General features: G+C 52.8%; 1 protein-coding gene across 1 annotated transcript in view; it reads right to left on the bottom strand.

Annotated features, from left to right (window-relative positions):
• Window positions 1-2165: 2165 nt before the first annotated feature.
• The window catches only part of NOS1 (nitric oxide synthase 1), an 81190-nt gene continuing 63172 nt past the window's right edge, over window positions 2166-20183 (bottom strand). The window contains exons 14-29 of the mRNA XM_068911058.1: window positions 16968-17112; window positions 16426-16530; window positions 15909-15967; window positions 12382-12498; window positions 11915-12089; window positions 11315-11453; window positions 10491-10569; window positions 9703-9896; window positions 8893-9062; window positions 7987-8197; window positions 7008-7095; window positions 6585-6706; window positions 6237-6385; window positions 5072-5266; window positions 3978-4096; window positions 2166-2905 (exon numbers count right to left, since the gene is read on the bottom strand). Coding sequence (XP_068767159.1) covers window positions 2890-2905; window positions 3978-4096; window positions 5072-5266; window positions 6237-6385; window positions 6585-6706; window positions 7008-7095; window positions 7987-8197; window positions 8893-9062; window positions 9703-9896; window positions 10491-10569; window positions 11315-11453; window positions 11915-12089; window positions 12382-12498; window positions 15909-15967; window positions 16426-16530; window positions 16968-17112 — 2083 coding nt within the window. The 3' untranslated portion in view covers window positions 2166-2889. The remainder of the gene's footprint in view (window positions 2906-3977; window positions 4097-5071; window positions 5267-6236; window positions 6386-6584; window positions 6707-7007; window positions 7096-7986; window positions 8198-8892; window positions 9063-9702; window positions 9897-10490; window positions 10570-11314; window positions 11454-11914; window positions 12090-12381; window positions 12499-15908; window positions 15968-16425; window positions 16531-16967; window positions 17113-20183) is intronic.

The raw sequence follows: 20183 nt of genomic DNA, 5'->3' as shown, positions 1-20183 counted from the left end.
GAGCAAGCCGATCTCATGGCAGACACAGCCTGCAGCAGCAACGTTACTTCCAGCTGGGAGATGTTATAGCAAGAGGGGCGGAAAGCAGAACAGGAAGAAAGCTAATTGCCAGCAACAGAGAATAAGCTGGAAAGAAGATGAAGACAAGGGCATTTCTTTGGGAACTACCTCCTTTGCTGGTTGCATCAATACTTCTAGCAAAGGGAGGATCAGAACACAAAGTCTAAAGCGAGAATCAAGCTTCCCAAAAGGAGGCGGATGAGGTCTGGGTTTGCTCTTTAACTCTGCAGAGTCAGCCACAGGGCTTGGAGCTAGGGACAAGCTTGCTCTCCGTGTACAGGTGTAGGGACAAGGATTTGGCGCCCACAGGCGGGATCTCTGTCCAAATTCACAAGTCACAGTATCCAAGAGACCCAGCTCTCCCATCCCACCGACTGCTCTGGGATTAGGGCACAACCCCCAGAGGTGGACCGGGGGCTGCCCTTTTTCCTGTCCCGCTTGCGACTCCACATGATGAAGTCCCCAGGCAGTGTCACAAACTGAGCCTTACTTGCACCTGGCTGGAAGCCCTGCTCTGGCTCCCTTCCAGCACAGCGAGCTCAGCTGCGGCCACATCGTGGCAGCATTCATTCGCATTTCACTCCATGCTAGATGTTCTGCTGGGACCAACAAAACTGAGACCTGGATCTCAAATCCCCCCATGTCTGGAGGTCTTTTGCTCCCAAGTTTTCAGGCTAGAGCTGCTTCATGCATTCAGGGAGTTGAGGTTGCAGAAGGCGTTTATAGTGGATGGAAGATGCGGCTAGCCAAGCAGCAGGAAAGGGTAGGAGGCCCCAGCTGAGGGTAGGATACCGCATGGCCTGAGGCCAGGGAAGCCAGTGTGGGTTGCACCACAGGCTGGGAGAGCAACAAACCTCATGCAGCTCTGGTTGTTCAGTCTTTGGCTTGGGCCAACTAATCTTAAACCTCTGAAAGGAAAACTCACCATTACAGCTCCTGGACAAACCCTCTGCCAGCGCCAGTGCAGGTGCCCTGCTCCATACAAGCACGAGTGCGTGGTTCAGCAGAGCGGGGGCAGGAGGAAGGGAAAAGCACATACTAGCTCAAAATGCCAGCCCCATACCCTGCCTCCAGCGAGAGCTGCAGCCACGCTCTGCAGGCCGGGGCTGCCCTCACCCTAAAAATGAGGGAGGAAGAACCTTCTGGGGAGGAACAGGGTGAGGGAGGGAGCAGACGGAGGAAGGGCACACAAGGTCACGCATGCTTTACCTTGCTGACAGCTTTTCTCTCGAAAAGGGACTGATATCTCCCCATGATCGTGTTAAAGGACTGCTTTTGGGGCCAGATTTTTGCAGCAGGGCTGAGGTGTGAGTGTGTCAGAGCCCAGAGTCACACAGCGTCACACAGCGTCTTTGCATCCGATCTCACCTCCCTTGTCGCGCAAGGCGTCCGGGCAGAGACAGCTCGTGCTGCTCACGGGTGGCGCAGAGCCTACGCAGGGGACTGGCTTGCCACCAAAAGGCCGCCAGTATTTCTTTTGCCAAGCAGGTCACTCCGCGCAGGCAGTTTCTGTTCCTAAAGCTGTCCATGGGATTGGGGTCTGCTGGCCCAGAACCACTCATGAGACAGCACTAAGGTGGAGCTGATGCTCTCTGGCCTTTCAACAGCCCCTGGCATGCGTGAGGGATGCAACGAGCCTCAGCAGCCACCACGCCAGCCCCAGCGCTGCTTCCCAAGGGCCTTCGCTAGCTGGAGGTGCCTCTTGCAGCTGGGGTCGGACCCACTCCTCTCTCAGCCTTGGGGCTTTCCAGGCTCTCCGGGACACGGGTTCATGCGTTCACAGCGTGCGAAGCTCTAGGATGCAGCCGATTCCCGAATCTCTCCCGCCAGCATCATGGCTAACCTGTTCCCCATCTGCGCTGCAGATCGCATGTCTCCTGTAAAGCCTTTTGGAGGACAGCCTGGCTGAGCGGCCCGAGGCACAGGCAGTCATTGCCGTCAGTCTCTGCCTGCACACACAGCCTGCACGTTCAGGGCTTGCTCCTCGTGGGAGGACTTTCACACCAGCAGGAGCAGGGCAGCATAAGGAGCAGGCGCCGGCAGAGGGAGAGACTCATGGGGAACAAGGAAGGGAGAAGGAGGCAAACACAGCACAGAGCCCATTTAGGTGAAATCGTTACGTGTTAATCAGTGAATCAGGGACGGCCCAGCCTTCGGATCGAAGCAAACACTTCTGCACCCAGGCTGCCTGGGGATGAACAAAGTCCATGGGCATGAGAGCACGGCACATCCTCTGCCTCCGGCCTCGGGTACGTGCCCTGGCCTGTATAAGTCCAAAGGAAAGCAAAGACCATGCAAGGATTCAGCCAAGTCCTGAGCCGGGGGAAGAGGGGCCCTGGGGGTGTGGGGGAAAAACCCCCAGTTGTGGTCGAGCAACAGGAACTAGCCAGTCTGTGCACCCCCCATCTCACCCAGCCCCCTCCACCTCTGCTCTCCCCCAAAACCCCAAAACTGTGGATGATCACGAGCGTGGTGGTTTCATGCAGCTGCAAAATGCCCTCGTGGGGAGAAGGAGAAATGTAAAGTTTTGTTAAGAGCCACTGTGGATTATAAAGCCATCGTACTTCAGTGGGGAAATCTGGGGAAGGGAAATAGGGATGAAAAGAAACCGCCACAGGACAAGAGAGAGCAAGAGAAAGAGGACAAAAAGGAAATAAAATTCATCATCATCATCAGGACACAACAACAGGACGAGAGACAGAGCGCTTTCCATGGGCAGTTCCCCACGGGAAAGGAGCCGCCGTGTCCGTGCAATACAAAACCCAGTGCCCTCCGGCTGGAGGGGGCAGCAGGACTGGTTTGGCATCCCCTCTGGGCCAAAGGGTCCGGTTAGGAGCAGAAAACCCTGCAAGGGAAAGGGGAGAAAGGGCAGCCTTAGAGGGAGCAGCGAGGAGCGTGGGAGCCCCTTTACTGATCCGGCTCTTTCTAGTGCAAGGAGTAAGTCTAGCTGCCGGGTACCAGGGCTCAATAGGATTAAGCGTTTGGCTGATGCAGAGCAAAGCCATGCGGGAGTTTTGCCCTCTGCTGCAAGGAGGCAGGATGAGATCTTAAGCTGTTCTTTCAGAAAACAGACTATCGCACTCTCCCGTGCAACCCTCTGGCAGAATGACCCAGCAATTAAAGGCAGTAATCACCACCCGCTTCTTCCCACAGGTCCTGTTCAAGGGACCACTTTATAGGCATTAATGTATGGAGCTCTTTGCATGTGGGGGAGGTGGGCAGGCAAGTAACCCTTATCCCTGGAGATGGGAAACTGAGGCCCTCTTTACACAATGCAAATGCTGCTGCGTGCGCTGCATGGTTCCTATCAAACCACAGTGGGTCTGGGAAACCCGGGCACTACATGCCACAGCTGGGAGCGCAGGGAAGGGATTGCACCCCAGGCTGCTCACAGCGCAACACCCCAACGCAAAACCAAGGGGGCGAAACCTGCTGACGTATTCCAGGATGTTTACTTCTTTTGATTGTTTTTACAAGAGTGGAAAGAAAGAAAAGTCTCCGATCTTTCCAAACTGGGCATGCAACTGTCAGCGTGGGGGCAGCATGGAGACCTCCCTGCCATGGGTATCAGCCACCGACTGCCCTGGGAGGCAGCAGTCTGGCTGCACCAGCACCGCGGGTCCTGCAAGCCTTGCAGCCCATGCACCCACCCGCTTGCTGTCCGGGGAGCACATGGAGGCTGCTGGTAGGATGGGTGCGATAACCTGGGAACGCCCAGGGGGGATTTGCCCTAGCGAGATGAGAGCTATTACAGAGACTGCCATGCAGGCATCTGCTTCCAGCGCAAAAATCAAATGCCTTTTTCAGCCTCTGCTCTAAGTGCCGCACATGTGAAAAAGTTAAAGCTTCCTTCCCCATACCACAGCCCACACGCCTGGGAGACAGTAACCTGGGTTAAAATAAACATGTCAACTCACTCATCCGTATCTTTTTTGCTCTCCTCAATGAATGCAATAGACTCGGATCTAAGGCGGTTAGTCACTTCATACGTACGCAGGGTGACTCCAAAAATATCCTCGTGGTACCGGCTGTCATCCTGAAACAGAGGACGGCAGAGGGACAGTGAGAAAAAAAAAAAGTATTTACAAACAGTTGGTCTTGCTGCAGCAGCGGAAAGCTCCAGCACTGTGAGCAACTGCCAAATACCCACCAAATGTTAGGGGACCTGTTGCAAGAGCTGATGGGGAAGACAGACAAGGCAGGGCAAAACAAGCAGGGCGATGAAATGACCTTCCCAAGGTCACACTGCAGGGCAGTGGCAGAGCTGCTCAGCCGACCTCCTCAACGGCAGGTAGTCCGAGGACCGCCTGCCTTCGGGGGACAAGCAGCTCCATGACGTCCCACATATTAGGACTTTCACTTGCAAACCAGCTAAAAAGCTGGCTCTGGGCTCCCTATGCTCCTGAGACCATGGGGGAACATGGTTTAGAAGGGGGATGGCTGCGTAGCCCCGAGCATCCGTCCTCAGGCTGGTATCCCAAACTGAGGTTACTTCTGCTTCAGCTGCAACACCTGCAGCTCCGTGTTTGCCAACAGCCACACGCACAAAGGAGATTTTGGGGGGGGGGGCCTTAAACTGTCCCGTTAACTTGCTGCAGTGATGGAGGGACAGTGGGGGCTTAGCGAGGCAAATAAGTCCTGTCCAGCTGTTGGCACTGCTCTGTGCTCCAGAGACATCTGCCCTACCAAGGACGCCAAAAGAAGCTTGTATTTAGCACTCAGCACTGGACAGGCACAGCACAGGCATGTGGCCACAGTCCAGCACATGCCGAGGGGGCTACAGCCTGGAGCAGAGCCCTGTAAGTGAAGCTACTTCCACCGCGGACCCAAAGCTGGTAGAGAACCACACTCGTGACCTTGCCCAGCTGCAAGCAGTGTGGGTGGGCGCTGCAGCCCCCCTCATCGCCCGTATCCTCGGCGCTCCCTGGTCTGCAGGAAGAGACACCAGGTGCAGCGCCCTTGGCAGGAGCTCTCGCGGTGTCTCGCGGTGCACGAAGGAGACGCTACTCACCCGCAGCTTGCTAATGAAAGCACCTGCCTCCTCCACTGACAGCTGGCCCTGCTGCCTCACAATGCGCTGAACGGTCTTGAGGACGTCCCCAGCCATAGTGACATCCCCGCACACATAGATGTGGCCTCCCTGCTCCTTCAGTGCTTTGTACACGGTTTGGGCCAGCTGCTCCTGTAACACGTCCTGCACGTATTTCTGGGGGAGGAGACGGAAGCTGATGTTAACTACATCTTCTCAGCCCCATCTCCTTGCATGCTCCGTCCGACTACATGCACCAGCCGCCTCCCACGCAGCAGCACAATGCGACCACCTCTTGCGGGGGGCATGCCCGAACCTTGCAGCACCCAACACTGTTCTGCAACATGCACCTAAAAACCTGCCCTGCATCTCCTGGATGCTTTGTGCAAAGCCTGAAGACAGCCTGAGCGTTGTGGGGAGGAGGCCTGGGTGCCCAAGGGGACACTTTTCCACCACCCATAGGCCTCTGCTTGGAGACGGAGGCCTGGTCCTGAGGGCCACCCTGAGGGCCTGCATCTGCTCAGTGAAACCCCCTAAAAACACCAGGATGCAGGCAGGTAGTACTGCTGGAAAAAATAATCAGGTCTACAGTATGCATTTCTGCTACCAGCAGGAAAATTTAGAGGCAAGCTGGGACGGAGCTGCAGGGCTACGTGTAGCCCTCAGCTTGGGAAAAAGCTGCACACTTCTTCAGAGCTTGCGCTGGGCAGGGTTTGATTTCTGCTCTTCCTTGGCAGACAGAAAAGAGATGAGGAAAGTGGCAAAGCTTCACTTGGCTGTTGCATTTCCACATCTTCATATCTCACTGCTGGGCTTGCTCAGGTGGCAGCGAGAATTTGGACCAGATGTTTGCACTGGCTTTGGGCCATCCTCCTGGGGGACATCTCTCCTCGCTTGCACCTTTCCCCCTCCTCATCTGCTTTTGCCTGGTGAGGATGGCTTCAGATTGAAGAGGGAGTGATGGGGGCATGCAGCCCTGCTGGTGCAGGGATGGGGACGAGCCCTTGGCGTGGAGTTGCAGTGGGAAGGAGATGATTCTGCATGCACGCTCAGGCTTGCCATGGCCTGCTGTGCTGGGCACACTATACCAGCTGGCCGCAGCCACTTGGGGCTGTGCATTGGGGCTGGAGCAGTGGCCACAACTCACCTTTGGTTTGTCCGGCTCCCGGGAGTAGGCTGTGTACAACTCTCTGAAGACACCTTGGGTTTTGGCAAAAAGCGTCTCCTCTTTGTAAATGTGGTCGATCCTGGATTGCCGGCAGCCAAATACCAGGACCATAGGACAAGGCTTCAAGCCTGGGGGAGAGACAGGAGATGCAATCAGCATGGGGGGGACCTCTGGTTCCCTTGTTCCCCAAGCTGCCTCTCAGACCCCTCTTTGGACCTGCTGGCAGACCGAGCACCCTGCACAAGACTGTCTAGCCGCCAGGCTGGTGGGAGCCTTCCCTGGCCCGGGGAGAAAGGGAGGAGAAAGCCAGCAAGGAGAAGGACCCACCTTTGTGCTGCATTTCAAAAAGCCGCTGCTGCCAGAAACTCCGGAAAGGGGCGATTCCTGTGCCAGGGCCAATCAGGATGCAGGGCACCTTGGGATCCTGGGGCAGGTGGAAACCAGGCGCTCTGCACAAATGGAAGGCACCAGTTAAACCCAAGTACGATGCTCCCTCCCTCCCCTCTGCCTATGTGGGGCCAAGGCAAGCTGAACGGTAGCCCAGAGAGGGCAGGGTAAAAAATGAAGTGAATTTTCAGAAAGCGACATTTTGGTGCAGAAGAGCTACGTCCTGGAGGAACCCATTCGAGCACAAAGCCAGCCCTATTTTCTCCACGCCCATGGTGCTTTACAGAGGAGGACGCAGGGCCCAGAGAGCTCATCCTGCAAGGGGACTTGTCACATCCTTCTGACCCCTCGTGGACCACTCACCCTCTTACAAAACAGGGCACTACTTCATCAGTCTGTATCCGATTGAGCCAAGAGGAGCAGACTCCATGGTGGATTGGTCCTTCACCATCTAGGAGGTGAGAGAAGAAAGTCTGTACTCAGCACCCCAGCAGACTACTCCAATTGCTTTCCTTTCTGAAACCCTTCCTGCTACATCCCCATCTGCACACCTCACTAAATCCCAGTGCCCTTTAGTATCTCCACATCCATCCCCCACGGACTTGGTAGAAGCTGGGCATTTGGAACGCTCTGTGGAGCTACCCCAACTCACCCTGGAGCCAACCCTGGGCCACCACCACCACACTTAGGAAGCACCCATCTTTTCCTCAGTCCTTTTTGGCTGAAGCAGCACTCTGCTGCGGGGCTTCCAGACACAAGGTCTCCAGGATCTCCCTGCTGAGGGCTGGATCTCAAAGAGTCGCACTCCACCATGGGGTGTGCAAAGCCAGCATCCTCCCCAGCCAGATTCCTACATGCGGCTGCACGCCTCACTGCCATGACAACCCCCCAATGGACAGCCAGCATCTCTCCCGGTGTCCAACATGCTGTGGGGACAAAATGGGTTTTGTCGCTCTACATAGTGAGCAGGGCAGCTGGGACTTATTAGTGCTTGTGCAGGTATTGAAATCTGGCTAGCGGTGGCAGTGTGGACTTCAGCATGGGCAAGGAAATGATTCCATGTGGAGCTCAGAGACACCGTGGTTAGTTTGCTGCTGGCACTCGAGCCAGCTCCGATGTCTCTGCGATACACTACCCTTAGATGTGTAGCTGTTCTCCATAATGTGGGACAAAAATGTCATAGTCTAAAGGAATCTGGTCACTGCAACGGGTAGAAAGGCTTTAAAATAACATCTGTCTGCCAAAGACATGCTGCTGTTTCCCATATGTTAACATTCTTCTCCCTGGTCCCCACACCTAGCCTGTCTCCACAGACCCCTGCATGAGCTCCCCTCCATGGTACCTCTAGTGCGGTAGGAGACCACTGCCACGGTGAGGTGGACCTCGCCTGGGTACATCTCTGGGGAGGAGCTGATGGAGTAGTAGCGCGGCTGGAGCAGGGGAAGCTGCGTGAGCAGGAGCGTAGAGGGCATCTGCACAGAGGGGAATTCCTCCAGCACCTCCACGATGGTGGGATTCTTGGACCATTTCCATTCCTCATACTCCTGTAAACCCTGCAGCCGGGGAAGGAAGGGAGGTGAGAGCTACAGCATCTCCTTCCTCCAAACCTGGTGTCTCAACCAGTTTCCCACCAGGCCTGTGGCAGGGCAGAGGCGGGTGAAAGCGAAGGCAGGCAGGAGGAGCTCTGCTGTCCAAGGTCTCAGCAGAATCACACGTATATGTCACGGAATAAAAAATCCCTGCCTTTCCCCAGGGTCTTGAGAAACCTGGGGTTCAAGCACAGCATTTAGCGGTAAGGGATCTGGCTTTGGCACCCATCTGTGCTACAGATCACCTACCTGTTTTCAGGCCACTTGGATTCAAAGTCTTCATTTGTGTTGGGGAGTTGAGGCTACACCCAGAAGTTATTTTATCTGGGGCTGAAGGACTGGGCTACTAAATAGAGCAAACAGTCCTGGGGGAAGGAGCCACGTGGAAGATGATGCTGAAGAGGAAGGACTGTAGCCTGGGGCATGTCATGAACCATTTCTATTCTCATAAAGGGCCACCTTTAAGGAAACCTGCTCTCACCTCTGAGAATGAAAATTATTGACAGTGACTCTTGTATACGCTGTCCTTCCTGGTCACATTCGTCCCATGAGGGTCCATGGACACCCACATGTAAAAGTGGAGGAAATCTGACTGCTTACTCCATAAAGTCAGCACAACAGCCCCTATGAGTCCCCGCTAATGGGATTTGAGGCTTTACCTTGCTAAGGACCTGAAGACATTTCTTCTCCTTGTCACTGGTTGCCAGTAAAGCAAACTGCTGCAGCAGCAGGGGGGTGGGAGGGGTGGTGATGTCCAAATAGTACTTAAATGCCTGGAAGATGGTGCAAGGTGGGACGCGGTTCTCATCTGTCCAGTTACTGATGACACCTGCCAGGAGGGAATCCAGCACAACCATGGGATCAGCTGAGCGTAAGAGCCAAAGTGGACAAATCCTTGCTTTCATTCACCCTGCTCCGCTCTGAGACAGTGAATGATGAAGAGTTAGAAAGAAGAGTCAATGAGATATCCTCATGCTAAAAGCGAGGCACCGTACAAACTGCAGAAATACAGAGTCACCTTCAGCCTCGGTCACTCTGACTTAATGCCATTTTCCATCTTCTGTTGCAACATGCATGGCAGCAGGGCATCAAACCCATTCTCAAAATATAATATTGGGATGGTCTATTGAGATCCCTTAACTCTTCTTTCCAGCCCTAGAGTTTGCTTGTCCCATGAGAATGTAAATGCCTTTAGTCTGTCTGAAAATCTAGGAAATATCTTCCCCAGACCCCTGCTCACCCTTCAAACCTTTGGCCTATGTTCTGAGGGCAGATTAGCAATGGATGTGGGCAGAAGAAGGCGAAAGGAGGTGCTCCCAATCCAGGCAAATGCACTAGTGAGATGGGAAATGATTCCTTTCAGGGTCATCTATATCTCTGAGAAGCTACAGCAACCACTGTGGGAGGATGGGTGAGGAGGAGAGACTCCGTCTATGCCAAGGCTGCATCTCTGTGCTGGCCCTGGTTACCTAGAGCTGTGTTCCTCTCCTCCAGGAGCTCCACCTTCACTAGCTGGTTGGCTGGAGGGGCGTCTTCTAGCTTGTCGATCAAGGCATTGACCAAGTCTTCATGGTTTCCTGGAAACACACCTAAGTGGTCCCCTGGCAGGTACTGCAGTTCCTGGTGTCCGTTGGTGTGAAGTCGCACAAAAATCGTTGAACGACTACAGGGAAAGGACAAAAATCAGGACATGTTTTTGAGGAGTCTTTCAGGGAGTCGCTGAGCTCTGTCCTCTACAACTTTGAGAGCCACTGGGTGTGCCGGGCGATGGTGGTAGGTCTAAGCCCTGGTGCTCATGCCCCACTGGCACATCACCGAAATCACCATCACGAGCTACAAAGGGCCAGGTGCGACGCTCACACTGCAACACCCTCTCCCTTCCCAGCTGCTGACTCACAGTCAGGGAATGTTAAAAAAGGGAAGATCATTTAGCCTCTTGTTTCAGCAATTTTATCCTTTCTTTAAATACATGCTGCCACTCTATAAGTACAGCAACCCATCTTTTCCTCGTCTTTATAGGCAAGAGGCTAATTTATGTAGTGGTAGAGTTTCTGTTGTATTAGAAGCTAGGAAACACTTCACTGGGTTAGCATAGCTTTCAATCTACATTATAATTTAGGCCAGACTTGCACAAAGATGGTATCCATGGGACATTTAGGGTTCAAGAGATATATGCGACACTTTGTGTGCAAATATGTTTGGGTGCAAAATGAGTGCGTTCACCTCCCACAGGCCTCGGGACACCTACACCTCCTACCTGGATTTTGGACTCTGCAGGTTCTGGCGTGTTATAAGCCGGGCTGCAAAGACTCGTTTTTTGTGAATGCTGTATAGGCCTGTGAAGGAGAAGAGTCAGTGAACCAAAGCAGCAGAGACTGGCCAAAGCAGATGGCTTCCGGCTTTTGCAGGGCCATTGTCCACCACCGCCTCTCCTTCAAAACTCCAGGGACCCCAGAGGGCTTAGAGAGTCAGAAGCCACAAGAAGGAACCAAATGCATGCTCTGTTTTGTTATTGACTGAGGAGGCCTCAGAAAGCTCCCACACGAGGAGCAGAGATGTGCCTTCATGTGCAGGCATGCACCACTCTCTGCCAGTACCACCTGGCTGTAACTAAGCACCTGAATTTAGGAAGAGCTAAGCCAGTGCTACAGATCATCAGCTGCAGGAGCCGTGCTGTGGGGCCATGTGTCGGTGGGCTGGACCTGCTACTACAACGCAACGCTCAGAGGAGCAGGCTTTGGACAAAGAGTTTGGAAAGCTCCCAGATTTCCAGCTCTTTGCTTCGAAAAAGGGGTCAGGAGGAGGGAAATCGGATTGTATCCTAACATTTCGGTTACCCAGATACAGAGAAGAACCAGCCAGCAGCCAGAGGCTTGAGACTGCCACAAACAGCTCCTCAGGCACAGCCATGGGATAGTGGGGAGAGGCAGGGCTGAAATGCTGTGAATTTAACATAGAAATTGAGGAGGACGGGGAATTTGGGTGAGAAGGTTTGGCCTGTTTGCCCCCAGTAAGTGCATCTTGGTTCCTCCTCAACCTGGCCCATGTCCAGGGCCCTCCTGGGTGACCCCGCGTCTGTACCTTGTGTGAGCTCAGGGGCCTCGGCCACGTAGGTCAGGCGAAACTTGCTCCTCTTCCAGCTCCGGTCATTGCTGATAAGGGAGTTGTTGGCTTTCTCGATGTTCACGTCGTCGCCCACGCAGAACACATCGCACGCTGCCTGCAGCACGCACCAGGCTCTCACGCAACTCCCTGCTTCACCCAGGCTTTCCGTAACATCTGGCCCAGCCCCACAACCCTCCAGGCAGGACTCCCTCGTCCCACCCCACCTCAGCCAACATTTGTTGAAGGGATGCTACGAGGGGGTTGTGCTAGACCACAGCAAGCAGGGGCACGTCTTGGGATGTCCTCCTCCCCTGGGCGTCTCAGACAACTGGAGAGGAATCCAGCACCCTCTGGCAACTGTATAGCTCAAATCAGAGCTTCAGCTCCACCAAAATTTGGGGAACTTCAAGAAATTGTGTTTCTTTATTGTGGGCCACACTCCCCGATACACTTAGGTTCCTGATGTAGGGAAGGAGAGGCTGGGTTTAGATCCAGCTCTAACCAGGGCTTTGCAGGCTCTGGCCCTGTGTCCTTCTCCCCTCTGCTCCTCCCTGAAGCACAAAGGAAGAGGGCTACCTTGAAGACCTTCTTGGCCCAGGTCCTGAAGGACTCCTCCTGGCCACAGAGCTCATCCCCTTCTCCCATGCGGAGGATCCTCTCTCCACCCAGCTCCTCCAGGAGGGTGTCTACTGCCCGGGCAAAGGCGCAGAAATGGGGGTAGGCACGCGATCCCAGCCCAAACACAGAGAACCTGCAGAGAGGTGACACGGCAGTGGCTACAGAGCCTGAAGGGACACTGTGACACTTGGGACACTGCTGCCTCCCCCTCCCACACTGCCGCGGCCAGCACCAACCTGGGAGAGTATGGAGTGATTTGTACACTACAAAAATGCATCATGTTTTAGGAAAGAGCTGCAGTAGGAGAAAGGGGCTCTGTACAGCAGCAGCACCAGCTCTGTGCCTTCTGCAGCTCCTGAAGGCAGGCTTAATCTTTTCTGCCTGGACTAGCAAGAAATGATTGTCTCCCACTCCAACCTGTTTACCTGACATTAGCCAGGGGCCCCGTGCTTTCAAAGTTGTCCCTGGAGTCAGGCCCGTCACTTGAAGATTTTCGTGCATCCGAGTAAGAGGAGACACTGTTAAAACGGACCTTGTAGCTCCTGTGAACAGTAACAGCATTGAATATTACAGTGGTGATAGTATGGATGTGGTTCCCACCAGGCCACGTGCTCCCCAGGCAGCCAGCACATTACATTCCCCCTGGCTGGGGTCTGGTCTGCTCTATGGGGTCCTCCAGTCAGAGCCAGATGTTGCCCATCACACTGTCACCAGCTGTGCAGAGCTGACAGTACCTTTGGTTTTAACTGCCCTTCCCTCGCTATATGCAAGGTTGGGTGTATGTATGAATATATATTTTTGAAGGTTTTTCCATTCATAGGAAGGGAAAAAAAAGTAAGAGGAGGGGGAAGGGAAGAGGAGAAAAAAAATCTGAAAACAGCAGAAGTATTTCTGAATTGAACCATCTTCAGAAATTGCACTACACAAGAGTTTCTAAATATACTGCAAGAATATACTGCAATGAGGCAGTAGTGTGTGGATGAGTCACAGCAGACCTCCTGCACCCAACACACTATGTAGAGGAGACTGAACCCTGTAAGCAAAATAACTGCCAGGACTGTAGAGCCCCATGCTTGCCACCTCTGCTCTGGAGCTGCTCCTGGCAACCTGCTCTTTCCCAGACCTCTCCTGATCTTCTCCCCTTCTTTCTTCTCCTCAGACTCTTGCTTCACTCCATCTGGATGGGGCTATATCCTTCTCTGCTCTCCCTGGGCGATGTCCTCACCAGCGGTTACGTAGCGAAGGCAGAGTAACCTGGCCCACAGGTTTAGATGGGCACGAGGCACGTAACCTGCTGGAGGTACCTGGGCAGCTCTGATGTTGCAGCTGAAGAGCCTGGAAAGCCTGGTCCTGTCAGGCCAGTGCCCACCAGGTCTCAAAGGAGCACAAGTACAGCCCAAAACTTCAGCCATGGTGCAAAAGGGGTCTCTTCCCCTTCACCAAAACATGACAATGTTTTACAGGGTCAGTCCCAAATGTTGCCGTGTCACTATTCTGCAGCAGCTGGGTCCAGGTATAGCAACCTACCCACATTATTTCTGTAATAATCATTTGGATCACCCAGAATTCATGAACTATCTTGCACACCTCTGATGGCCTGGAGTGCCATTTTCCCTCAATCGCTGCAAGGGATGTAGTGGCATATGAATGTCTTTGAAAACTCTCGGAAAACCCTTGCTGTACTGTCTAGTGTTGGGCACATGGAACTGAATACACGATCACAATGAAAAACCTCAGCTGTGGACAGACCCCCGGCTGCAGTGCTCTGGCAAACTCACTGAGAGACCATGGCTTAGAGAGGCTGCTGGTCCCCACCTCAGGGTGGTCCCAGCCACCAGCTCAGCATCTCCCAGCAGGATGCGGAGCTGGGAGTATGCTGGGTGCCCAGAGCAGGAGCTGCTCTCTCCAGCCTTCTCCTACAGACGTCAGCCTGACACTGCCCCTCTTCCCTAGACATTCTCCTCCAGGCCTCCTTTATCGTTGCAAAAGCTTTTTTCATGCCTAACGTCAGTCTCTCTTGCCACCATCCAGATCCATGACCTCTTGGCCTGTCCTGGGGGGGCACAGGGAATAATTTATTCCCTTCTCCTCTGCAGTCACCTTTTCCGTATGTGCAATCTGATACCATGCTGCATTTCTGTCTTCTTTCTCCAGATAAAATACCTCTCACCCTTTTGCTCTGTCCTTGTAGCAGCACTTTGACCACTTCTGCTGTCAGGTAACCAAGCCACAGGCTGTTCTAACCCTTAGAAACTCTTGACAGTCCCTTAAATTACATTTACAGATGACTGGGGCAGCCAACACTGAGCTCAGGTGCTGTTGTCCTCCTCAAATCTGCCTGGCTTGTGGGGGGGCAGGGGGTGGCACCTCGGCACTCAACCGTATTTTGCACCAAGCCAGCCCCAAAACATAGGAGATCCTTGGGGTGAGAGCCACATACAAAATCCACTGGCATCTTCTTCATCCAGACACCTTCGGGGCAGCCTGAATGTCCCGTTTTGTCAGCTGTCCCCATTAAGGGATGAGGCCATTAGAAACCTAATGGGTTTTTGTCTTGCAAGCCCTGCGGGGATCTGTCAGATGGCTTGGCTGCACAGCAGGGAGGCCGCTTGAGGGCTGCTGCCTAAAATTGGTGTGCAAAGGCTGAAGGGCCTGCCCTGCCCGCTGATGTTCAGCGCCACACTAGGCTGCCCTGGGCACTGCTGCCCACCGCCCAAGGGGAAAGTTTGGGCTCTGATGCCCAGTTAAACAGCACCATCACTGGCCTGCGCTAATTCCACCTTGACTAAGGAGCAGCGTTTTACCAGTCGTGAGCATCGCTATGCTAACTCAGGAGAGACGCCACAGTAAAACAGTGTCCCAGTTAAGCAGAGTATATTGTACTTTATAGCTAAGAGAAGAGGAGGCTCCTAATGGTTAACACTTTGCTAGCTGTCCTCACTTCCCAGCCTCTGCGACATGCACCGAGAAGCTCAAGCCTCATCTTCCAACAATGGGTGTTTTCTAAAACCCCAAACCCTGTCTCCAAGGTGCCAGCTCCACAGTCAGTGTTACAAACATCACAGCCAGAGTTTATAATAGCTCTTATTTTTCCTAGAAATATTTTTGCATGATGCAAGAAGGTGGACTTGCTTCTCAAACCCTCTCCATCCTTTTGGCCCACCTACATCCACACAGCTGGGAACTCCCCTCTTCCTGCAAGTCTCACTATTTTTGTGTCTCCTTGAAAGCCTCAGCTATAGGACTTAATGACTGTGGGTGAATTCCTGCTTTTATCTCTTTTCCTGTAGCTGCCTGTCTCTTACAGCTGCAGAGAAAAACTTTAAAATGCCAGCCCTACAGTCTCAAACCCCAGAAGGCAACTGAAAAGAACCACAGATTTAGTATTTTAATAAACCCTTCACTTTTGAAAAGTATTTGTTGGTCGGCAGCTGTGCTTCCACCCCTCGTGACAGAGCAGCTTTAACAACTCATGTGAATGCTACATCTCACGTGTGACCGCCTGCAGGGACGCTAGGCACATTCCCACCTTGCAGGACCTTGATTTAGGGACCCCTGGGAAAGCACAGTGTATACCACGGTGTCCAGGGGGTGAGGGTGCTGGTGGCTGGGGCAGCACTGAAAAGCAGGGGGTCTTGGTTCCTATGGGTGTGTCCTAAGTGCCTTGCCCATGGGACATCTGTGGCTGGGAATTATACCAGGATATTATAAGCCAGAGTCCACGTGCATGCCTGACTTGGTGCTGTTGCCCTCCCTGTGATCTCAGCCTGCTCCATCCCCCGGTTCTCCAGGCAGGTCCCATCCCTCTGACCTTTCAAACTTGCAACCTGTGTTGAGATTTCACTTTCCCTTCTGAGAGGAGGGAAACAGAGAAGTCGGCTGTCCCGGCTGCTGGGGCTGCCTGCTCTCCGGGGTTCTGAGTGGGAAGGGAGGGGTTTTGTGGCACTCTTACTTCCTCTCCTCCAGGTTGGAGTTGGGGTTCTTCATTTCCATCAGCGCACAGCCAAATTTCTACAGAGAGAGAAAAAGAGAAAAACATAGCAAAGACTATGAGGTATGCACGTCTAGCTACAGGAACCGAAGCAGTGACCAAAGCCTGGCCTGGGGCTCTGCTCCTTGCTTGAGACTCCCCACAGCCTGCAATGGCCTGTTGTACAGGATTGTAGGAGGTCTGTAGCTCCCCAGCGCAGGGTCGGGGACCTTTTGTGTTAAGGTGACATCCATGTGAAATTAGCCATTAATTAGTCATTTGTCTCACAGCTGACCAGGGAATAAGTAGATATCCCCATTTCAGAGAGCTGGAGGCAGAGACAGGCACAGCACCAGGTATGACACAGTACCCAGGACCTGTTTCAGGCCATTTCAGCATGCAACAGCTGAGCTCAAAGCAGACGCTCCTCCCCGTTCTCCACAGCCTCTCCTCTGCCCGCATCCCTGCAGTGGCTACCAGTCCCTACGATCTGTCCTACCTCTCCATTCTCAGGTGGGTCTCCGTTGCCAAAGGTGCTCGTGACCACCAGGACCATGGTTTCATGCTCTAGGTGGACTATGTCGTACTCGTCCATGGACATCACCTGGGAGCAACAGAGATGTTAGCAAGAGTCCCTAGGTGGAGAAATCTATCACCAGCCAGTCTGCTGAGCCCCTGGTACCTAAGGGTGGGACCAACGGATCCTGGCTGACTCCATGCCCGATCACTGGCAGAAATTTTCATGCCAGAAGGATGAAAAAAAGAGATTTAAGGAACATGGACAAATCTCCCCTCACAACCATCTACCTGAGAAGCAAGCTTCTACGCCCCAACACCTGCTGGAGTATTAGCTGGAAAAGCTGTTGATGTGCAGGCTTCTCTCGAGTAACGCAGACCCACCAGGCCACACTCTGGGAACTGCTGAGGACCCTCACCATCTGGGAAGGTCCACACATGTTGAAGTTGCCCAAGAGTCATTTATTTCCTTGGGCCAATCAGAGGTGTGCGCAGTCTTGCAGGGGCTGGGAGTTAGTACGCTACCTTGGCGTCGAAAGCGTGCTTGAAGATTTCGCACAGAGTTTTTGCATAGACCTGGGACTTCCCTGTTTCTGTGGCATACAGGATGGTTGCTTTGACCCGCTTGGCCATGGCCTGCCCCATCAATTTGGCTGAGAACTTCACAGCTCTAGGAAGCAAGAACAAATCCCCGTAAGACAGTGCCCACTTCCTTATTGGGCTCTAGCCCAGACTATTCAGAGCATATTTATCATTAAATGAACAGCCTGCCTTCAAAACTGCAACATTTTTTTGGTGTTACATGCCAAACATGGAGGCTATGAAAGAGCCTGTTTGTCTTGACCTGTCAGAGAGGAAGACTGGATCGGGGTGGGGGACTGAACACAGAGCTGAAGTACCTTGGTGGGCAGAAGAAAGTAGGAAAATGCTAAACCAGATATGGAAGGGCTCTTTCTGCAGGGACAGAGAAGCAGAAGAACAACCTGGGGCAGCAGTCACTGAGATCAGCAGATAACTTCAAAACAAAAGCCAGAGCCTAACCAGAGACCAAGCTACCAAAAGAACAGTGGCTTCTCCACGTCTTTAAATCATACCTGGCTGCTTTTCTGCTGCGGTTGTCCCAGCCAAGTAGAAGTGCCCAGGCTCCACATATCACTCAGAAAGGCCCGAGACACTCAGAAGGTCAGACAAGGCTGTCTGTAGTCCCTTTGATTTGCACTCCAGTGATGCTATGAACTTTACTCAGAGGAACAGCCCTCCTGAGGCTGAGAGGTTGTACATTTATTTGAGTGTTTGCAGGGCTGTGTCTAGCTGGCTACCTCCTGTGGCTGGAATTGTGACTAGGTGCATTTGCTCCAGTTTTCCCCACTAGCTCAGCTCTGACAGCAGGGCAGAGAGGCTCTGAGAGGTCACTTGCATCTCTAATCCTGGCCAAGGTGATGCAGCACTAGAAACACTGGCTTCTTCTCTATGCTACTACTGATGGCTGGATCTGCATCAGTGGGTGCACGACAATGAGGGACAAGGAAGGCTGTCGTGAGTCATCTTTGGGTTGCACAGTGGGGCAGAGCCTGGTGTGGCAAGCATTAGTCTGTTATTGTAGGGCCATTCCTAAGTGCAAGCTTTGGACATCAACATTATTTTTCCTAAATGCAGAATACCTTCACCCTTTTTTAATGGTCCATCAAGCCTCTAAATGGGAAAGCCAAAGAGGCAGGTCAGAGCCGAGGTCTGGATTTAGCCTCGTGTGTTGCAAAAGGGAAGGGGCAGTTGTGTGGGGGCGGGGGAGCTGGGAGAGCGCAGAGCATCTTGTATTGCGTCTGCAAAAATAAGGGCTGCTTGATTCACTTTGACAGCTCAGAGCTGGAAGTAAAGTTTCTCCAGAAGGTAGCGAAATATAAAGTCCAGTAAGGGCAGGCTCAGCATCACCCCATGCCAGGGTGATCTGGTTCAGGCTCCTGCAGACGAGCTATGGAGGAGTGGAGACCGCAGCTATACTGGTTACGCTAGCAGGAGAAGTGCAGCTTCCCCCTGGCCCTCCTGCCGAGTGGTCTTTGAGCTGGCCACTGTTTCCAAGGAGGGGAGAAATACTCTGCATTTCTGCATTCACTTGGGAAAAAGAAAAAGGAGGAGAAAAGGGGTAGAAACCCTGCCAGGTGGTTGCCTCCTGCCTCCTCCAGCCCAGCTGTGTGGCTAGTGGCTCTCGTCTCTGCAGAGTGCTTCCCAGTAGCGGAGCTCCACTGGGCAGCTCCCTTCCACGTCCAAGTCAGTCACATGAAGATTTACATTCGCTGCTATAGAATCAATTCTGAATGTAGTTCGGCATACTAATGTCACCTCTTTGCTTTCCCCTGACAGTAGTTTCCTGTTTCTGGGGCTTGCACTGACCACTGGGGAGGGGAGGGGCAGGATGGAGAGGGACTGCAGATTTGAACCCTTTGATTTGGCCAGAACCAGCACAACCTGTCTGAACAGGCATCAAAATCACGGCAAAACCAGTGCCAAGTGCAACACTCAGGACTGCTGGGCTTGGTCCGCCACTTGTTCTTCTGATTAGTTCAGATCCAGGCAAGATTAATGATGAATTAAAAAAATAAATACATTCCCCCGTCATGAACAATGGAGAGTTCTTTTTAAAAAAACTTACCTGCCAAGCTTACATTTTTATAAAAACATTTATCAACTGCACACATGATGGCTACAAATAAAATCCATTGTTTCTTCTAACTCAATGGCTCCATTAATCTTTCTGAGCTCTCCACCAGCCCCTGGCTGCAGCCTGGACCCACGCTCCAGTGCCAGCCTAAGGAGTATATTCACAACCCAGCTGTTGATCATGTTTAATAGATGTACCATGGAAAATAGCTTACACTAGGTGATGGCTGAAGAGTGGGAACAAACTGATAGCGAGCACACAGGAAACTAAAGCGTGGGAAATGCTGTGAACAGCACAAGGCCACCTGGCAGCCTGGGCACGGATACCAGGGCAGACCCAGCCCTCCTCAGTCTTGGTCCAGTGCTCTATTTCCTCGGTGAAGCACCTCCAACAAAAACTTCCCTGCTAATGGCCCACAGGGAAGGCATTCAAGCTAGAATCAGTCAAAGGGGCCAAAATACACTTCCTTCCTAGATCCCTGCTGACTGGGAGCTTAGGAGCATTTGGCATGGAATAGGGGCTTGCATGGCCCATTACAAGGGCAGAACTAGCCATGAAGTCTGAATCTCAGCTTTGCTCTAAAAAACAATGGCTGCTCAGATCTGTGGTCCTGATCACTCTGTAACATGTAGGAAGATTCCTTATTCCCATCTCCCTCCTCCTTGCAAAGGGACAGTCAGAGGTTTAGACACTGGTGAAAACTGCTCCTCAAGTAGCTAATGAGTCAGTGAGAGAAATATGGATGAGAGTTTGATCTTGCTCGTGTCAGCATTGCTCTGAACAATGGTGACTGATCTCTGCCCCAGGAGACTGTGAAAGGAGAAGCAGGTGATATAATCCCAAGAAGTAAGAAAGCTATCCTTCAGCTTTGAAGACCACCTTCCTGGAGAGTGACACTTCTTGGGAACAGAGACTACATGCAATATTCAGCGTTCACTTGCCCCCATCCACACACCTTTTGAAGGTCTACAGGGATTTTCAAAGGGCTACCTGTTTCTCCGAATGTCCCTCTTGGTGACTGAAGCCTTTAGCAGCCTCGAATCCAAGCTCACAACCCAGCACCCAGAAGTCTGCACACATCCTTA

The sequence above is a fragment of the Struthio camelus genome, chromosome 17, assembly GCF_040807025.1.
Source record: "Struthio camelus isolate bStrCam1 chromosome 17, bStrCam1.hap1, whole genome shotgun sequence".
NCBI classification, from domain to species: Eukaryota; Metazoa; Chordata; class Aves; order Struthioniformes; family Struthionidae; genus Struthio; species Struthio camelus.
This window is presented reverse-complemented; position numbering and strand designations above follow the sequence as displayed.